This window comes from Meles meles, chromosome 13 (assembly GCF_922984935.1).
Source record: "Meles meles chromosome 13, mMelMel3.1 paternal haplotype, whole genome shotgun sequence".
Lineage (NCBI taxonomy): Eukaryota > Metazoa > Chordata > Mammalia > Carnivora > Mustelidae > Meles > Meles meles.
The window spans coordinates 72,837,228-72,855,721 of NC_060078.1; the positions used below are offsets into that span (position 1 = coordinate 72,837,228).

At 35.0% G+C, this 18,494-nt stretch overlaps 1 protein-coding gene and 1 pseudogene across 1 annotated transcript in view; one reads left to right on the forward strand and one right to left on the reverse strand.

Annotated features, from left to right (window-relative positions):
- The window catches only part of ATRNL1 (attractin like 1), an 836,623-nt gene that overhangs the window by 397,728 nt on the left and 420,401 nt on the right, over positions 1-18,494 (forward strand). Inside the window, exon 26 of the mRNA XM_046027294.1 lies at positions 14,269-14,347. Within this exon, the coding sequence (XP_045883250.1) occupies positions 14,269-14,347 (79 nt within the window). The remainder of the gene's footprint in view (positions 1-14,268; positions 14,348-18,494) is intronic.
- Positions 7,187-7,338, reverse strand: LOC123955832 (annotated as a pseudogene).

Genomic DNA, 18,494 nt, shown 5'->3' on the forward strand with positions numbered 1-18,494 from the left:
AGGATGCTGGCATGGTTGGTTTCTGATGCTTTCTATGTTGGCTTGCAGATGTCCACTTTCTTGCTGTGTGTTCATATGGCCTTTCCTCAGTTTGTGCTCACTGGAAGAAGAGTGGGAGGGAGGCAACAAGGTAGAGAAGGGAAGAGAGAAAGAGAAGAAAGGAAGGGAGGGATGGAGGGAGGGAAGGAAAAAGGAAGAAAGGAAGGCAGATAGGAAGGTAGGAAGGTAGAAAAGAAGGAAAAGAAGGGAAGGAAGGAAGGTAGAAAGAAAGAGAAAAAGAAAAGGGGAAGGAAGAAATAGAGCTAGAGAGCCTGCAGGGGTCTCTTCTTATAGAATGATCCTGTTGGATCAGGGTCCCACCCTTATGACCCCATTTAACCTGATTACCTCCTAAATTTCCTATCTCTAAATATAGTCACCTTGGATGTTGGGCTTCAGCATAGGAATTTTGAGGGAATACAATTTATTTCATAACAGGGAGTATGAAATCCATTTAGTCCCAATACTTTTTATGCCATTTTGTGATAGATTTGTGTCTCTTGCCTTTGAAATCATTTTAATTGACAGTGTATCCCAAGGTGTAGTTAATTCTTGCTTTAACAATCCTCAAAGAAAGTGTACCAGTTTATGACAATGAACATACTGCTTTTCCACTTTTACCCACTAGGCTTTGTTGATTTTTCATCATTCCCAACTTAATAACTGAAATAATTTTTTAAAATGCAGTTTTTATTGTATTCTAAGTTGGCAATTTATTTTGTTATTATTTTAGTTGGTAAGAAAAAAGACATCCCCAAGTGTTAGGGAGGTATTTTTAAAACCCTTAAAAGATATTTTTTGGAATAGCAATTATTAGGAGGTAAATTACCTTTTAAAATAATATGTTTCTATATTTCAACACAATTCCCTGGTTTGTAACATTCTTTCAGTGAAATACAAGATTAATATGCCTAAACTATCTTTTAAAATATGTATTTAAGACTTGAATTTTATGATCAATTAACCTCAAATTGCTATAAAATAGTGACAATATTATCTCTTTTTGCATTTGGCCAACTAGATTACCACCAGAGGATATTTCTTTGTCACTAGAAGCCTGCTTTACAATATAACCTTATACCACACTGTGTTACTTTTATTGAATTCTTTTTAATTTTCGCTAAATGAGAATACCTAATGAGTTCCATGGTTTTTCATATTAAGAATCCTTTCCATAATGACCATTTTATGAAGGTTAAAATCAAATTATTGAAATATCTCTCCCTAAGTTCCTGTGCTTTCCTTTTTTTTTTTTTTAAATCCCTGCAGCTCATGTACTTGCTTTTTAAAATATTTCTTTTCTTTTCTGTTTTTTTCTATTTCCATTAGGAGTATTTTACTAAAGGATGTTGAACCTTTCAGATCTTCTGGCATTATTATACAGCAGACTTTATTAAAAAATAAAAGCCCGATTATTCCTGCATGCCCCCACCCATATCTGTTTGAAGGAGCAATAGGAGCTATTGTATAATATGGTATAAAAAATATGAAAGAAAGCAGTGAAACTAGTTTTTCTCTGACAAAAGTGCCACATAGTGGATTAAAGGATATTAATGCTTGATGTTGCCTATTAAGACTTTTGACTTAAGAAATATATTAGGAAAACTTATTAAACAGATAAACCCAGAAATCTTAGTCACTTTATTGAATAACAGTTTATTTCTCACCCGATGTCCATTGGGCATAATGGGAACCAGTGGAAAGAACAGGGTGGTGTGCAGGGCACTGCTTTCCAGGATTGTCAGTAGAGACTGGGATTTTCTGGTAGTCACAAAATGATGAGTTTTCAACAATGCTGGGTAAATTTGTCAGGTGTTTTTAGTTTTTTGCTGTTTAATAAAACAAGTGTTCTCAATAAAATGGTTCTGTTTTAGGTAGATTTTATTTATTTTTTTTTCTTCCATTTTATTTATTTTTTTAGCGTAACAGTATTCATTCTTTTTGCACAACACCCAGTGCTCCATGCAAAACGTGCCCTCCCCATTACCCACCACCTGTTCCCCCAACCTCCCACCCCTGACCCTTCAAAACCCTCAGGTTGTTTTTCAGAGTCCATAGTCTCTTATGGTTCGCCTCCCCTTCCAAATTTTTTTTTTAATAAACATATAATGTATTTTTATCCCCAGGGGTACAGTTCTGTGAATCGCCAGGTTTACACACTTCACAGCACTCACGATAGCACTTTGCAGTTTGGTTTATTAGGAATCAAAAGCATTTATAAACATTACCTTGATAGAAAGGATAAAATTGCCAAATAGGACATCTGATGTCAGAAACAATTAATAGTTTTTTAAATCAATTAAAGAACTAGTTCCATTCATTTAATGAAACCTTAATGAAAACTACTATATGCCAGGAACTGAAATATATTTTCCTGGGTTTTTAATATTTATTGGAGATTATTAAAATTTTAGTAGAAGAATATTTTTTAACTATTTTTCGATTTCTCCTACTTGTTTATATCATGATGGTTTCTCTTACTTTTACTGATAACATAATATGAATTAACGTAGAAAGTATTTGCTGCAAACCCCTGAAGTGTTTATCTCCCCTTCACAAGAAGGAGAAATTATAAACAAAATATTATATTGGCATTCTGCATCATTATAAAGATGACACTTTTTAGTTGAGTCATGATGTTTAGATCACAAAGAATTTAGATTCCTCATGGAAAAATTAAACCAGTCTTCAGCACCTTGAACTGAATTGCTATCATGCATGTAACTGTTTTGGAGGATCTACTGTGAATTACAGATTATTGAATAAAAATGCATTTTGGTACTTAAGCTGTATTTAATTACTGAATGTAAATGAATTTTGATGTGTGTAGTATTATTGTCTATTATTACATGTATTTTGAAAGAAACAGTTGGTAAGATTTGTCGTTGGATTCAGTACAGGGATTTAAAAATGAATATGCTTTTACATTTTACCTGAAAAGTAATGGTAAAACAAAGAAGTTAGGAGAAAGAGAGGACTTGTAATTTTAAGACTTTTGTTACTTATGTGACTTACTTAAATTTGCCATGACTCAGTTCTGTTATCTTTTAAATAAGTACATAACAGTATCATAGTATATCATGTGTGTTTGTGATAATTAAATAATACGGGTAAAACATAGAACATAGTGCTTGGTACATATTACTGGATGGATGTTAGGTTGTTTTTTTTTTTAATTTTTTTTTCCCATTTTATTTATTTTTTCAGCATAACAGTATTCATTGTTTTTGCACAACACCCAGTGCTCCATGCAAAACGTGCCCTCCCCATTACCCACCACCTGTTCCCCCAACCTCCCACCCCTGACCCTTCAAAACCCTCAGGTTGCCCCAACCTCCCACCCCTGACCCTTCAAAACCCTCAGGTTGTTTTTCAGAGTCCATAGTCTCTTATGGTTCGCCTCCCCTCCCCAATGTCCGTAGCCCGCTCCCCGTCTCCCAATCCCACCTCCCCCCAGCAACCCCCAGTTTGTTTTGTGAGATTAAGAGTCATTTATGGTTTGTCTCCCTCCCAATCCCATCTTGTTTCATTTATTCTTCTCCTATCCCCCTAACCCCCCATGTTGCTTCTCCATGTCCTCATATCAGGGAGATCATATGATAGTTGTCTTTCTCCGATTGACTTATTTCACTAAGCATGATACGCTCTAGTTCCATCCACATCGTCGCAAATGGCAAGATTTCATTTCTTTTGATGGCTGCATAGTATTCCATTGTGTATATATACCACATCTTCTTGATCCATTCATCTGTTGATGGACATCTAGGTTCTTTCCATAGTTTGGCTATTGTAGACATTGCTGCTATAAACATTCGGGTACACGTGCCCCTTCGGATCACTGTGTTTGTATCTTTAGGGTACATACCCAGTAGTGCAATTGCTGGGTCATAGGGTAGTTCTATTTTCAACATTTTGAGGAACCTCCATGCTGTTTTCCAGAGTGGTTGCACCAGCTTGCACTCCCACCAACAGTGGAGGAGGGTTCCCCTTTCTCCACATCCTCGCCAGCATCTGTCATTTCCTGACTTGTTAATTTTAGCCATCCTGACTGGTGTGAGGTGATATCTCATTGTGGTTTTGATTTGTATTTCCCTGATGCCGAGTGACGTGGAGCACTTTTTCATGTGTCTGTTGGCCATCTGGATGTCTTCTTTGCAGAAATGTCTGTTCATGTCCTCTGCCCATTTCTTGATTGGATTGTTTGTTCTTTGGGTGTTGAGTTTGCTAAGTTCCTTATAGATTTTGGATACTAGCCCTTTATCTGATATGTCGTTTGCAAATATCTTCTCCCATTCTGTCAGTTGTCTTTTGCTTTTGTTAACTGTTTCCTTTGCTGTGCAAAAGCTTTTGATCTTGATGAAATCCCAATAGTTCATTTTTGCCCTTGCTTCCCTTGCCTTTGCCGTTGTTCCTAGGAAGATGTTGCTACGGCTGAGGTCGAAGAGGTTGCTGCCTGCATTCTCCTCAAGGATTTTGATGGATTCCTTTCTCACATTGAGGTCCTTCATCCATTTGGAGTCTATTTTCGTGTGTGGTGTAAGGAAGTGGTCCAATTTCATTTTTCTGCATGTGGCTGTCCAATTTTCCCAGCACCATTTATTGAAGAGGCTGTCTTTTTTCCATTGGACATTCTTTCCTGCTTTGTCGAAGATTAGTCGACCATAGAGTTGAGGGTCGATTTCTGGGCTCTCTATTCTGTTCCACTGATCTATGTGTCTGTTTTTGTGCCAGTACCATGCTGTCTTGATGATGACAGCTTTGTAATAGAGCTTGAAGTCCGGAATTGTGATGCCACCCACTTTGGCTTTGTTCTTCAATATTCCTTTGGCTATTCGAGGTCTTTTCTGGTTCCATATAAATTTGAGGATTATTTGTTCCATTTCTTTGAAAAAAAATGGATGGTATTTTGATAGGGATTGCATTAAATGTGTAGATTGCTTTAGGTAGCATAGACATTTTCACAATATTTATTCTTCCAATCCAGGAGCATGGAACATTTTTCCATTTTTTTGTGTCTTCCTCAATTTCTTTCATGAGTACTGTATAATTTTCTGTGTATAGATTCTTAGTCTCTTTGGTTAGGTTTATTCCTAGGTATCTTATAGTTTTGGGTACAATTGTAAATGGGATTGACTCCTTAATTTCTCTTTCTTCAGTCGTGTTGTTGGTGTACAGAAATGCAACTGATTTCTGTGCATTGATTTTATATCCTGACACTTTACTGAATTCCTGGACAAGTTCTAGCAGTTTTGGAGTGGAGTCTTTTGGGTTTTCCACATATAGTATCATATCATCTGCGAAGAGTGATAGTTTGACTTCTTCTTTACCAATTTGGATGCCTTTAATTTCTTTTTGTTGTCTGATTGCTGAGGCTAGGACTTCTAGTACCATGTTAAATAACAGTGGTGATAATGGACATCCCCGCCGTGTTCCTGACCTTAACGGAAAAGCTTTCCGTTTTTCTCCATTGAGAATGATATTTGCGGTGGGTTTTTCATAGATGGCTTTGATAATATTGAGGTATGTGCCCTCTATCCCTACACTTTGAAGAGTTTTGATCAGGAAGGGATGCTGTACTTTGTCAAATGCTTTTTCAGCATCTATTGAGAGTATCATATGGTTCTTGTTCTTTCTTTTATTAATGTGTTCTATCACATTGATTGATTTGCGGATGTTGAACCAACCCTGCAGCCCTGGAATAAATCCCACTTGATCGTGGTGAATAATCCTTTTAATGTACTGTTGAATCCTATTGGCTAGTATTTTGGCGAGAATTTTTGCGTCTGTATTCATCAAGGATATTGGTCTGTAGTTCTCTTTTTTGGTGGGATCCTTGTCTGGTTTTGGGATCAAGGTGATGCTGGCCTCATAAAATGAGTTTGGAAGTTTTCCTTCCATTTCTATTTTTTAGAACAGTTTCAGGAGAATAGGAATGAGTTCTTCTTTAAATGTTTGGTAGAATTCCCCTGGGAAGCCGTCTGGCCCTGGGCTTTTGTTTGTTTGGAGATTTTTGATGACTGTTTCAATCTCTTTACTGGTTATGGGCCTGTTCAGGTTTTCTATTTCTTCCTGGTTCAGTTGTGGTAGTTTATATGTCTCTAGGAATGCATCCATTTCTTCCAGATTGTCCAATTTGTTGGCGTAGAGTTGCTCATAGTATGTTCTTATAATTGTCTGTATTTCTTTGGTGTTAGTTGTGATCTCTCCTCTTTCATTCATGATTTTATTGATTTGGGTCCTTTCTCTTTTCTTTTTGATGAGTCTGGCCAGGGGTTTATCAATCTTATTGATTCTTTCAAAGAACCAGCTCCTAGTTCCATTGATTTTTTCTATTGTTTTTTTGGTTTCTATTTCGTTGATTTCTGCTCTGATCTTTATGATTTCTCTTCTCCTGCTGGGTTTAGGGTTTCTTTCTTGTTCTTTCTCCAGCTCCTTTACGCGTAGGGTTAGGTTGTGTACTTGAGACCTTTCTTGTTTCTTGAGAAAGGCTTGTACCGCTATATATTTTCCTCTCAGGACTGCCTTTGCTGTGTCCCACAGATTTTGAACTGTTGTGTTTTCATTATCATTTGTTTCCATGAATTTTTTCAATTCTTCTTTAATTTCCTGGTTAACCCATTCATTCTTTAGAAGGATGCTGTTTAGTCTCCATGTATTTGGGTTCTTTCCAGCTTTCTTCTTGTGATTCAGTTCTAGCTTCAGAGCATTGTGGTCTGAAAATATGCAGGGAATAATCCTAATCTTTTGATACCGGTTGAGACCTGATTTGTGACCCAGGATGTGATCTATTCTGGAGAAGGTTCCATGTGCACTAGAGAAGAATGTGTATTCTGTTGCTTTGGGATGAAATGTTCTGAATATATCTATGATGTCCATCTGGTCCAGTGTGTCATTTAAGGCCTTTATTTCCTTGTTGATCTTTTGCTGGGATGATCTGTCCATTTCAGTGAGGGGAGTGTTCAAGTCCCCTACTATTATTGTATTATTATTGATGTGTTTCTTTAATTTTGTTATTAATTGGTTTATATAGTTGGCTGCTCCCACGTTAGGGGCATAGATATTTAAAATTGTTAGATCTTCTTGTTGGACAGACCCTTTGAGTAGGATATAGTGTCCTTCCTCATCTCTTATTATAGTCTTTGGCTTAAAATCTAATTGATCTGATATAAGGATTGCCACCCCAGCTTTCTTCTGATGCCCATTAGCATGGTAAATTGTTTTCCACCCCCTCACTTTAATTAGCAATATTCGCGCCTCGGATAAACCTCATTGGCTACGATACTGCCACTGCGCAAAGCTCACCCCCTCACTTTAAATCTGGAGGTGTCTTCGCGTCTAAAATGAGTTTCTTGTAGGCAACATACTGATGGGTTTTGTTTTTTTATCCATTCTGATACCCTGTGTCTTTTGATTGGGGCATTTAGCCCATTAACATTCAGGGTAACTATTGAGAGATATGAATTTAGTGCCATCATTAGCCTGTAAGGTGACTGTTACTGTATATTGTCTCTGTACCTTTCTGATCTACTACTTTTAGGCTCTCTCTTTGCTTAGAGGACCCCTTTCAATATTTCCTGTAGAGCTGGTTTGGTGTTTGCAAATTCTTTCAGTTTTTGTTTGTCCTGGAAGCTTTTGATCTCTCCTTCTATTTTCAATGATAGCCTAGCTGGATAGAGTATTCTTGGCTGCATGTTTTTCTCGTTGAGTGCTCTGAATATATCATGCCAGCTCTTTCTGGCCTGCCAGGTCTCTGTGGATAAGTCTGCCGCCAATCTAATATTTTTACCATTGTATGTTACAGACTTCTTTTCTCGGGCTGCTTTCAGGATTTTCTCTTTGTCACTAAGACTTGTCAATTTTACTATTAGGTGACGGGGTGTGGACCTATTCTTGTTGACTTTGAGGGGGGTTCTCTGCACCTCCTGGATTTTAATGCTTGTTCCCTTTGCCATATTAGGGAAATTCTCTCCAATGATTCTCTCCAATAGACCTTCTGCTCCCCTCTCTCTTTCTTCTTCTTCTGGAATCCCAATTATTCTAATGTTGTTTCGTCTTATGGTGTCACTTATCTCTCGAATTCTCCCCTCATGGTCCAGTAGCTGTTTGTCCCTCTTTTGCTCGGCTTCCTTATTCTCTGTCATTTGGTCTTCTATATCACTAATTCTTTCTTCTGCCTCATTTATCCTAGCAGTGAGAGCCTCCATTTTTGATTGCACCTCATTAATAGCTTTTTTGATTTCAACTTGGTTAGATTTTAGTTCTTTAATTTCTCCAGAAAGGGCTTTTATATCTCCAGAGAGGGTTTCTCTAATATCTTCCATGCCTTTTTTGAGCCTGGCTAGAATGTTCAGAATCGTGTTTCTGAACTCTTGATCTGACATATTACCCATGTCTGTGTTGATTAGGTCCCTAGCCTTCGGTACTGTCTCTTGTTCTTTTGTTTGTGGTGATTTTTTCCGCCTTGTCATTTTGTCCAGATAAGAGGATATGAAGGAGCAAATAAACTACTAAAAGGGTGGCAAAGACCCCGGAAAAATGCGCTGTAACCAAATCAGAAGAGACCCCAAATTGTGGGGGGGAGAAAGGGGATAAAAACAGGTTCTTTCAGAAAGTGGTTGATTTTCTGTTTCTAGAGTTGCTGTTCTTCTTCTCTTCGCTCTCCCGTTGGATTTGTAGGTGTTTGCAATGTTTAGATAAGCTATCGAGCTGATCTCCTGCTACCTGATGTAGTCTCAGGCTGCTACTTCTCCGCCATCTTGAGAATTCATGTTAGGTTTTTTTAATCATTAGGAATGTTTATCATGAGTTCTCCTGATTGAGAACCAGTGAACTAAGGGCAATCCTGTAGGCTTTTTCAAATATATAAAGAAGCTTTAGCATATAGAAGAGGAATATACTGATTCAGTGTAAACCAGAAGACAGAAGGAAACAGCACTGATGGATAAAAGTTAGAAAGCTTAATAGAAGAACAATGTTATAGATTGAGCTAGCTAAAAATAGAATGCAGAATGCAGTGACTAGCGAGTCAGCAGCTGCTCAGTTTAGATGAGTGTTTAGAGGCAGGATCACAAAGTTGTGCTGGGTATTTCTTTCCTGGGAGGGTGTCTGAATTAAATCTCTTAGATTACCTTTAATGATAAGATGCTCTCATTTGGGCAGGTGTAATGATAGAGGTTTGTAAATCATTCCAATTGAGGTTAGAGTTGAGGCCATGAGGATAACTGAGTTCATTCTCTCTGAGAGCAAGAGAAGGTGACAACATGGTATGAACTGGGTTTTAGGGAATGTCCATAATTTAAAAGAGGGAACCTGGAATGCAACGTACCTCATTGACCCTGTACTATGTCAGGAAGGATGAAGGGAAACCAAGAAAATTGAGGACTTTCTTTGAAAAAAAATTAATAAAATTGATAACCCCCTAGCGAATCTTATGGAAAAGAGGAGGGACCCAAATAAATAAAATCACAAATGACAGAGGAGAAATAACAACCAACATCACAAATACAAACAATTATGAGAGAATATTAAGAAAAACTATATGCCAACAAACTGGACACCTGGAAGAAATGGATTAATTCCTAGAAACATATAAACTACTAAAATTGAAATAGGAAGAAATAGAAAACTTGAACAGACCAACCAGCAAAGAAATTGAATCAGTAATAAAAAAACCTTCCAACAGTCAAAAGTCCAGGGCCAGATGGTTTCACAGGCAAATTTAACCAGAGATTTTAAAAAGAGTTAATACCTATTCTTCTCAAACTATTTCAAAAAATAGAAAAGGAAAATTTCCAAATTCATTCTATGAGGCCAGCATTACCCTGATACCAAAACCAGATAAAGACACCACAAAAAAAGAGAACTATAAGCCAAAATCTCTGATGAACATGAATGCCAGAATTCTCAATAAAATACTGGCAAATGAAATACATTAAAAGAATCATTCACCATGATCAAGTGGGATGTAGTCCTGGACCGAAGATGTGGTTCAATATTCGCAAATCAATCAATGTGATACATCACATTAATAAAAAAGAATAAGAACCCTGTGATCCTTTCAATAGATTCAGAAAAAGCATTTGACTAAGTACAGCATCCATTTATGATAAAAACCCTCAACAAAGTAGGGATAGAGGGAACATACCTCAACATCATGAAGGCTGTATATGAAAAACCCATAGTTAATATGCTCAATGGGGAAAAACAGAGCTTTTCCTCTACAGTCAGGAACAAAACAAGGATGTCCATTCTCACCATTGTTATTTAATATAGTATTATTATTAATTAGTATATTATTAGCCACAGCAATCAGAGAACAAAAAGAAATAAAAAGCCAAATCAGCAAGGAAGAAGTCAAATGACTTTTTGCTATTTGCAGATGACATGATGTTCTGTATAGAAAACCCTAAAGATGGAACCAAAAAACTTCTAGAACTGATAAACAAATACAATAAAGTTGTAGGATGCAAAATCAACAAAATCAATCAAATGCCTATATGCATTTCGATACACCAAAATAAAGCAGTAGAAAGAGAAATCAAGGAATCCATCCTATTTACAATTGTCCCCAAATTGTAAGACACCTAGGAATAAACTTAACCAAAGTACTCTGAGAACTATAGAACACTTATGAAGGAAATTGAAGATAACACAAAGAAATGGAAAAACATTCCATGCTCATGGATTTGAAGAACAAATATGTTAAAATGTCTGTATTGCCGAACACAATCTACACATTTAATGCAGTTCCTATTAAAATACTAACAGAATTTTTCACAGAGCTACTACAGTTCTAAAATTTGCGTGGAACCACGAAAGACCTCAAATATCCAAAGCAACCTTGAAAAAGAAAAGCAAAGCTGGAGGCATCACAATTCCATACCTCAAGTTATATAACAAAGCTGTAGTGTATACTGGCACAAAAATAAACATATAGGTCAATGCAACAGAATAGAAAACCCAGAAATGAACCCACAACTGTATGGTCAGTTAATCTTTGACAAAACAGGAAAGCATATCCAAGGGGAAAAGGGTGTCTTTAACAAATGGTGCTGGGAAAACTGGACAGCAACATGCAGAAGAATGAAACATTCTGGACCGTTTTCATACAGAAACACAACAGTAAATTCAAAGTGGATTAAAGACCTAAATATGAGATAAGAAAACATTGTAATCTTAGAGGACAATACAGGCAATAGCCTCTTTGACATGGCTGTAGCAATTTCTTACTATATATGTTTCCTGAGTCAAGGGAAACAAAAGCAAAAATAAGCTATTGAGATTTCATTAAAATGAAAAGCTTCTGTACAAGGAAGGAAATAATAAAAAATCCACTGCATGGGAGAAGATATTTGCAAGTGACATATCTGATAAAGGGTTAGTGTCGAACATATATGAAGATTAATAAAACTCAACACCCAAACAATAAATAATCGAATTAAAGAATGGGCAGAAGATATGAATTGGTATTTTTCCCAAAAAAGACAAACAGATGGCCAACAGATACATGAAAAGATGCTCAACAGCACTCAGCATCAGGGAACTGCAGATCAAAACTACAATGAGGTATCACCTCATACCAGTGAGATTGACTAAAATTAACAACACAAGAAACAGCAAGTGTTGATGAGGGTGTGGAGAAATGGGAACCCTCTTACACTGTTGGTGGAAATGCAAGTGGTACAAACTCTGTGGAAAACAGTATGGAGGTTCCACAGAAAGTTAAAAATAGAAATGACCTATGAGGAAGTAGTTGCACTACTAGGTATTTATACAAAGAATACAAAAATACTAAATACAAAAATACTAAGTTGAAGGGATACATGCACCGATGTTTACAGCAACATCATTTGCAATAGCCAAATTATGCAAAGAGCCCAAATGTCCATTGACTGATGAATGGATAAAGAGGATGTGGTATATGTAAGTGTGTATACATACATACATATGTATAATGGAATATTACTTAGCTATAAAAAAGAGTGAAATCTTGCCATTTTCAGTGATGTGGACGGAGGTGGAGAGTGTTACGCTAAGGGAGATAACTCAGGGAATGACAAGTACTATATGATTTCACTCATATGTGGAATTTAAGAATCAAAACAATAATCATAGGGGAAAAAAGAGAGAGAGAAATCCAAGAACAGACTCTTAACAACTGAGAATAAACTGTGGTGAGCAGAGCAGAGGTGGATGGGAGGAGATGGGTTAAATAGGCAATGGGGATTAAGGAGGGCACTTGCTGTGATGAGCACTGGGTGTTGTATGTAAGTGTTGAATTAATCAATTGTATAACTGAAACTAATATTACACTGTATGTTAACTAACTGGAATTTAAATAAAAAATTTTAAAAAGAAAAAGTTTTAAAGAATGGATGGCTAGTATTATCAATTAAAAAGTGGGAGTCTGTTAATAGAGAAAAGACCAGTTTATTTAATATATAGAAAATCAGGGTGAGGAAAGTATCCTCTAAAATGCTGCGTATTTTATAAACATTGATCATTATTAATACTAACAACTTTATGTATATATAAGCCAGATGCCACATTGCGAGAAGTTGAACAGGACTAGGTTGTGAGGAAATTGACATGGAGGTGGCTACACTGAATACTTGCTTGATAGATAGAGGAAGCAGTGGGCTTAATAAAATAAGGTTGTTGTTTTTATTTTTCAGGAGATATGGGACTTTGGTACTTTTGGAAATCTAAATTAAGATGAAGTAAAAAAGAAGGAGTTTATAAATATTAGGGGGGAGATAGTTATTAAAAAAACCCAAAAGACACCATACTAGTTAAAAAAGTTAGTGTCACAGACTTTTTTCCCTTTTTTAATCCTCTTTATTTGATTCTGGATAACAGATTAGAGAATGCAAATGGAACTACAACTATGGTGAGATTGTATGCAAAATCAGAGTTCCCAACAGTTGGGGAGGAGAGAGTTTGAGGTTTAAAATCTGGATTTGAACTTTGACTCTACCACTCACTAGCTTTGTGACTATGAGCAACTTACTTTGAACTTTCTGAGCCTTGGATTTTTCTTTTTTAAAATAAGAATAATATATTCCGTCTGGGAGTGTTCTTCTAAAACCAAACCCAAGCATCAATGTGAATGAAGTATTTGGCACAGTATCTGAAATGTGTTCAGTGCTCATTGGATAGGTGCTATTGCCATTTTCATCATTGAAGGGTATTCTAAGATCTTCTAGTGAAACAAGGAGAAAAAGTGTATTAAAGAAGTAACAAGGATAGAAAGCACTGAAATTTACACAGCTTATGAGTTAATCAGTTTAAGAATACAGAGATTATCAGTTAAGGATGAAGACCAGGATTTTTGTAGTGACCAGTGACTGCGGAATTTGCTCATCTCTGGGTCTATTCGTAGCATAATGTGTGACCAGAGAGCAGAGAGAGGGGAAACAGTGGTACATGGTTGGAACCAATGAATCGGATCCACATGATTCTGTTATTTTGAGATTTGTTAGTCTCAAGTCACTACTAACAAAGTATCCTGCATTTTTATATCTTGTTGCATATTATACCAAATATGTATAAACACTGTAATTGAATTGTTTCTTAGTGTAAACATTAGTGTATACTAGGTTTTCTCAACTTTAGTGTGACTGATATGTTGGACTGGATAGTTCTTTGTCATTGAAGGCAGTCCTACGCCCTGCAGGATAGTTTAAAAAGCAACATCCCTGGCTTTATCATCTGATACAACTTGTACCCCATCAATGTTGTGATAATCACACACATCTCCAGACATTGCCAAATGTGCCCTGGGGGTGAGTAGGGAACAAAATTGTCTTCAGTTGAGAAATGCTGGAATATTCTCATATCTAAAATAGTTACCAATAAGATAAAATGAATGAACCTGTGTGAAATTTAAATTTGTACAATTGCCAGCTTTTACAACTCAATAGCAATTCTAAATAGATTTCTGTTGCTGTATAAGACCAACACAACTATAGACTCACAGTCCTTCTGACAGGGAAAATCTTAAAGATAGACTATCCTGTATAACAAGAATATAAATAATTATTCTATGTGTATACTTTGTTTTTACTTGAGAATATTTTAAACACGGCTTATTTATCCATTTTTGCTTTAATTATTTGCCAATGCAGAATGGTTAGTTCTATATATTTTTAAATTCTGTACATATTCTCGAATATTTCATTACATGTTTCCAGTGTATTAAGCACAAATTACTTGTGTTTTATTTTCCAGTTGTTTTTTATCCTTATTGCTGGTAGCTGCAGTGGTGTGGAAGATCAAACAAACATGCTGGGCTTCTCGACGGAGAGAGGTATCAGTAATATTACTTAATCTTTTGTTTAAAGATCTGAGTAAACATGAATCTGTTTTGCTTAATTAACCTGTGCCACTCATGTACAGGGTTTCAAATCAGCCTTACTCATTAAGATTGAACAAATCGATCTAGAATTTTTAAGCTTTAGAGCAAACTTTACCACTGTCATTTAAGTCAGTATCTGTAGAAATATTGGTTAATTGCAATGTTAATTGCAAAGTTATATCATTTTAAATAGTATTAGAATTCATATTGAATATATGTCTTAATACTGTTGATTAAATGATTTGCAATCTCTTTAGGTAGTTATAAAAATAATTTATTTGTATAAGTATGTCTGTTATAATTTAAAAGAAAATTCTCAGTGATAAATATTTATTTTTGGCTTTTATTGCCTAGATTTTTTTAAGTAATAAAATCTTTACCATTTCATGATTATCTGATAATTTAAGTATGCTGAAGTGCACCTCAATTTGATACATCTCTGTGTCAGAATTAATCATTTATGTTCCATCTAACCCTAAAATTGATAAAAAACCATAGTACTCTTGCAGAATAACTAATGATATAAATATATTAGATAGTTTCATAACTTTGTATATATTAGTTAATTGAAAGGACAAAACAATATAATAATCTGGGTGTATAAATGTGCAGTAGATTTATTGTTCTCTACTTATATAATGAAAAAGCAAGTTTCTGTTTTTATTAGTATTATAGTCTATGAGTATTAATATTAGCATACTGTTATTAGTATTAAAAGTGTTCTATTTACTGTTGCATTTCATGGTATATTTTCTATATATAATTTTGTGCAACAGTATGAAGCAGTAGTATAATTGCTTGCCATCTTTTTCTCCACATACAAAATATTATATTTGAAGATAGAAAACTAATCCAGAGTATTCTAAGCTATATAATTAGTGAATGAGATGAATTGTTCTTAATTACTCTTCAGTTTTCAAACATCCATGAAAACTCAGTGTCTGCCTATGTTTGGCAACTTGACAGCTCTCCCCCAGAAATAAATAATTCATCTCGATCATCTCTGTCTAATTTTCGGTATATGGCCAATGCAACATCAATAAGAATATACTTGGTATGACTCTATCATAAAGTAATCCAGTTGAAAGGATCTTATTAAATATAAATACATAAATATTTGACAAGAAGTGGAATTCTGTGTGGAGTCTTCTACACATGTTAAACCATCTGTTAGATGAAATTATGGATTCTGGAAGTAAAAACAATCGGTAGACAGGCAATGTGAAGGCCTTCCATAATGGCATAGGCCAAATGACAGTTTATGCTTCTAATCATTAGAAAAGAAGTCAAGATCAATCAGGGAGCTTGGGTTCTGACCTCATTATAACTAACACTGTTTAAATATCTTATTTCTAAATTTATAGACTGCAACTATATAAATGTAGCTTTGTGAAGAGATCAGTATATGACTCTGTCATTAACAAGTTTCTGAAAATGGTTAAGTGTCCTAATTGAATTTCCTTTCCGCTAATGAGAAGGGATTGTACTATATAACTAATTCCTCAAGCTCTAGGAATATTTAGGAATATAGTATTCCTAAAGTTTAAAAATAGTATTAAATATTTGAGAAAACTAATGTGAATAGTTCATTTACCTATAAAACTTTCACACTTCTCAAGATGAGAAATTGCTTTTGGTTAGGATTATATCAATTCAAGGAAATAATGTTGTTTTTATTAGAAGTTTAGTAAGCTGATATTAAACTTTAATTTGTAAAATACAAATTTAATTTATCTTTTTATTTAAAGTCAAGATCTTTCAAAATATGTGCTACACATGGACAGAAAAAGGGAGAACTAGGAAGGGAGAACTTAGATTAGGACCACTGGGCCATTTCTAATCTGTGCTCCTAAATATTACCATGTCCTCTGGATATTCCCTCAATATAATATCCCTTTGTCAAGAACTCATCTGGGTAGTGAGTCTTATAATAATGATTGAATTTAATTTGCTACCTCTACTGAAGTACAAAATTTATCTTGTTGAGATGTCATGTGATGTTTATAATATGTTAAAAATATTGAGGTGTTTTCTCAAATATAATTTTATTAATCTTTTGAATACAGAGCTCTAAATGTCATGGAAACTATTCATATGTTGATGCCCAAGTCAAGATGCCATTTTGATGACTTACAGATCAGTTATTAGATAATAATTTTGTATTATTAAAAGATTTTCATTTTGGTTTTAAATGATTTAAATGCCCAAAGACTTTTAACTACAGTAGTTGTAGCTAATATAACATTTATAGACTTTATTTGGATGGAGGTAAAGATCTGTTTTTATTTGATCTTCTCTTTATTCAGTTTTAACTGCTAGGTTAACACAGATAGTCCCAAAAGGGAAAGATCCCAATATGTTTTCTTTATGTGATATGTCACTTTCTCTAACATTAAGACATCAACTATTGTAAGCCTCAGAGGACCCCTATGATTAGTATAAGCGCAATTTATTTGAAACAGTATATGAAAATTATTTAAAGGATTCTCCTTTCTTAGTATTTCTGTGATTTTTGTTAGAGGAATTATACTATTTGCTTTTCTAAATATTAGGACTGGTTTAAAATTAAAAAAAAAAAAACTTTGGATTTTTAATATATATTTTTGAAAACAACCAGTCATGTTGCTTTTTTAAAAAGAAACTGTTTCATGCTTTGATTTCTCATAAACACATATATACTGTTTTTGTGGTATAATTTTAGTAATCGAAGCCTATTATTGATGTAACACTTTTTGAATAACACTCCTGACAACTTAGGGGCTATGGGAAAAAGGTCTTAGTGCAACACAACTTACATAAAAAAAGAGTGACCACAAGGCAGTCTGTACTATAAACAGGTTAAATTCTGTAATACCAAAGTTGATGTGTTGCATATAAAACTTATTTTCTATTACTAGGGTGTAAACTTGATACATTGTCACATTTTAGTTTCCCGCTTACTGGAATGCTTAATGTCCCATTTATAAATATTGTAAAGTAGTTTACCTAAAACATGAGGCATTTGGTAACATTCTTAATGGTAGAGTTAATTTTTCTCTAGATTTTAGAAAGTCTAGAAGTTTCCTAAGGTCACATAAGAACTAGAAATCCACTTAAAATAGGAATTTTCATCTTTAAAGAGAGGTTTGGGTGAAGAGGGAACTGGAGATTAAATTAAGCCCAGTTTGAAGAGGTGTGATGGTCAGATACTCAGATAATTTGGACTGGAGTTCAGGGTAAGCTGTTTTTAGTTTGAAGTTGTTTTGGAGGTTTTTCTAAGTATTCCAAAAATGGAATATTGAGTGATAATTGGAAGTAATGAACAGGATGAAAAAGCTCTTTAAAGGTTATTGTGATTTTTATAATGGCATATAGTAATTGGTAAATTAATAGTATTTGGGTGATAATCTAGTTTTTGGCATTAGATAGCTGTCAAATCTCAGCATTAGTGCATTTGATAAAACAACTGAATCTTGACCATTTGAACTAGTTCCTCTGAGTAGGCATTTTTCTTATGAAAGTGCAATTAATTAAAACGCAGCTTGGAATTAAGGCAAAAAGCAGAGGACAACCTGGTAGGCAAACAATGCTGAATGAAATGCATACCATAGCAGCTATAGGCAATAGGAAGTGACTATAGTTGAAAAGATGGGCATTTTCCAAGTTAGGTAAAATGGTCTTTTAATGATACTACCAGGAGTACTGATAAGGCCTGTAAATAAACTAATAAAAGGTTTTGTCCACAACTCAAAAAAAAAAAAAAAAAAAAAAAACACAACTACAAAGGACTTTCATTTAAATATACCTCTTCATATAGGAACTTCACATTCATTTCTATGATACCCTATTAAGAATATGAACATTTGGGGCACCTGGGTGGCTCAATGGGTTAAAGCCTCTGCCTTCGGCTCAGGTCATGATCCCAGAGTCCTGGAATCAAGCCCCGCATCGGGCTCTCTGCTCAGCGGGGAACCTGCTTCCTCCTCTCTCTCTCTGCCTGCCTCTCTGCTTACTTGTGATCTCTGTCTGTCAGATAAATAAATAAATCTTTTTAAAAAAAAGGAATATGAACATTTTAATGTGGATGGATGGAAACAATAAGTGGATATTGATACGTGGA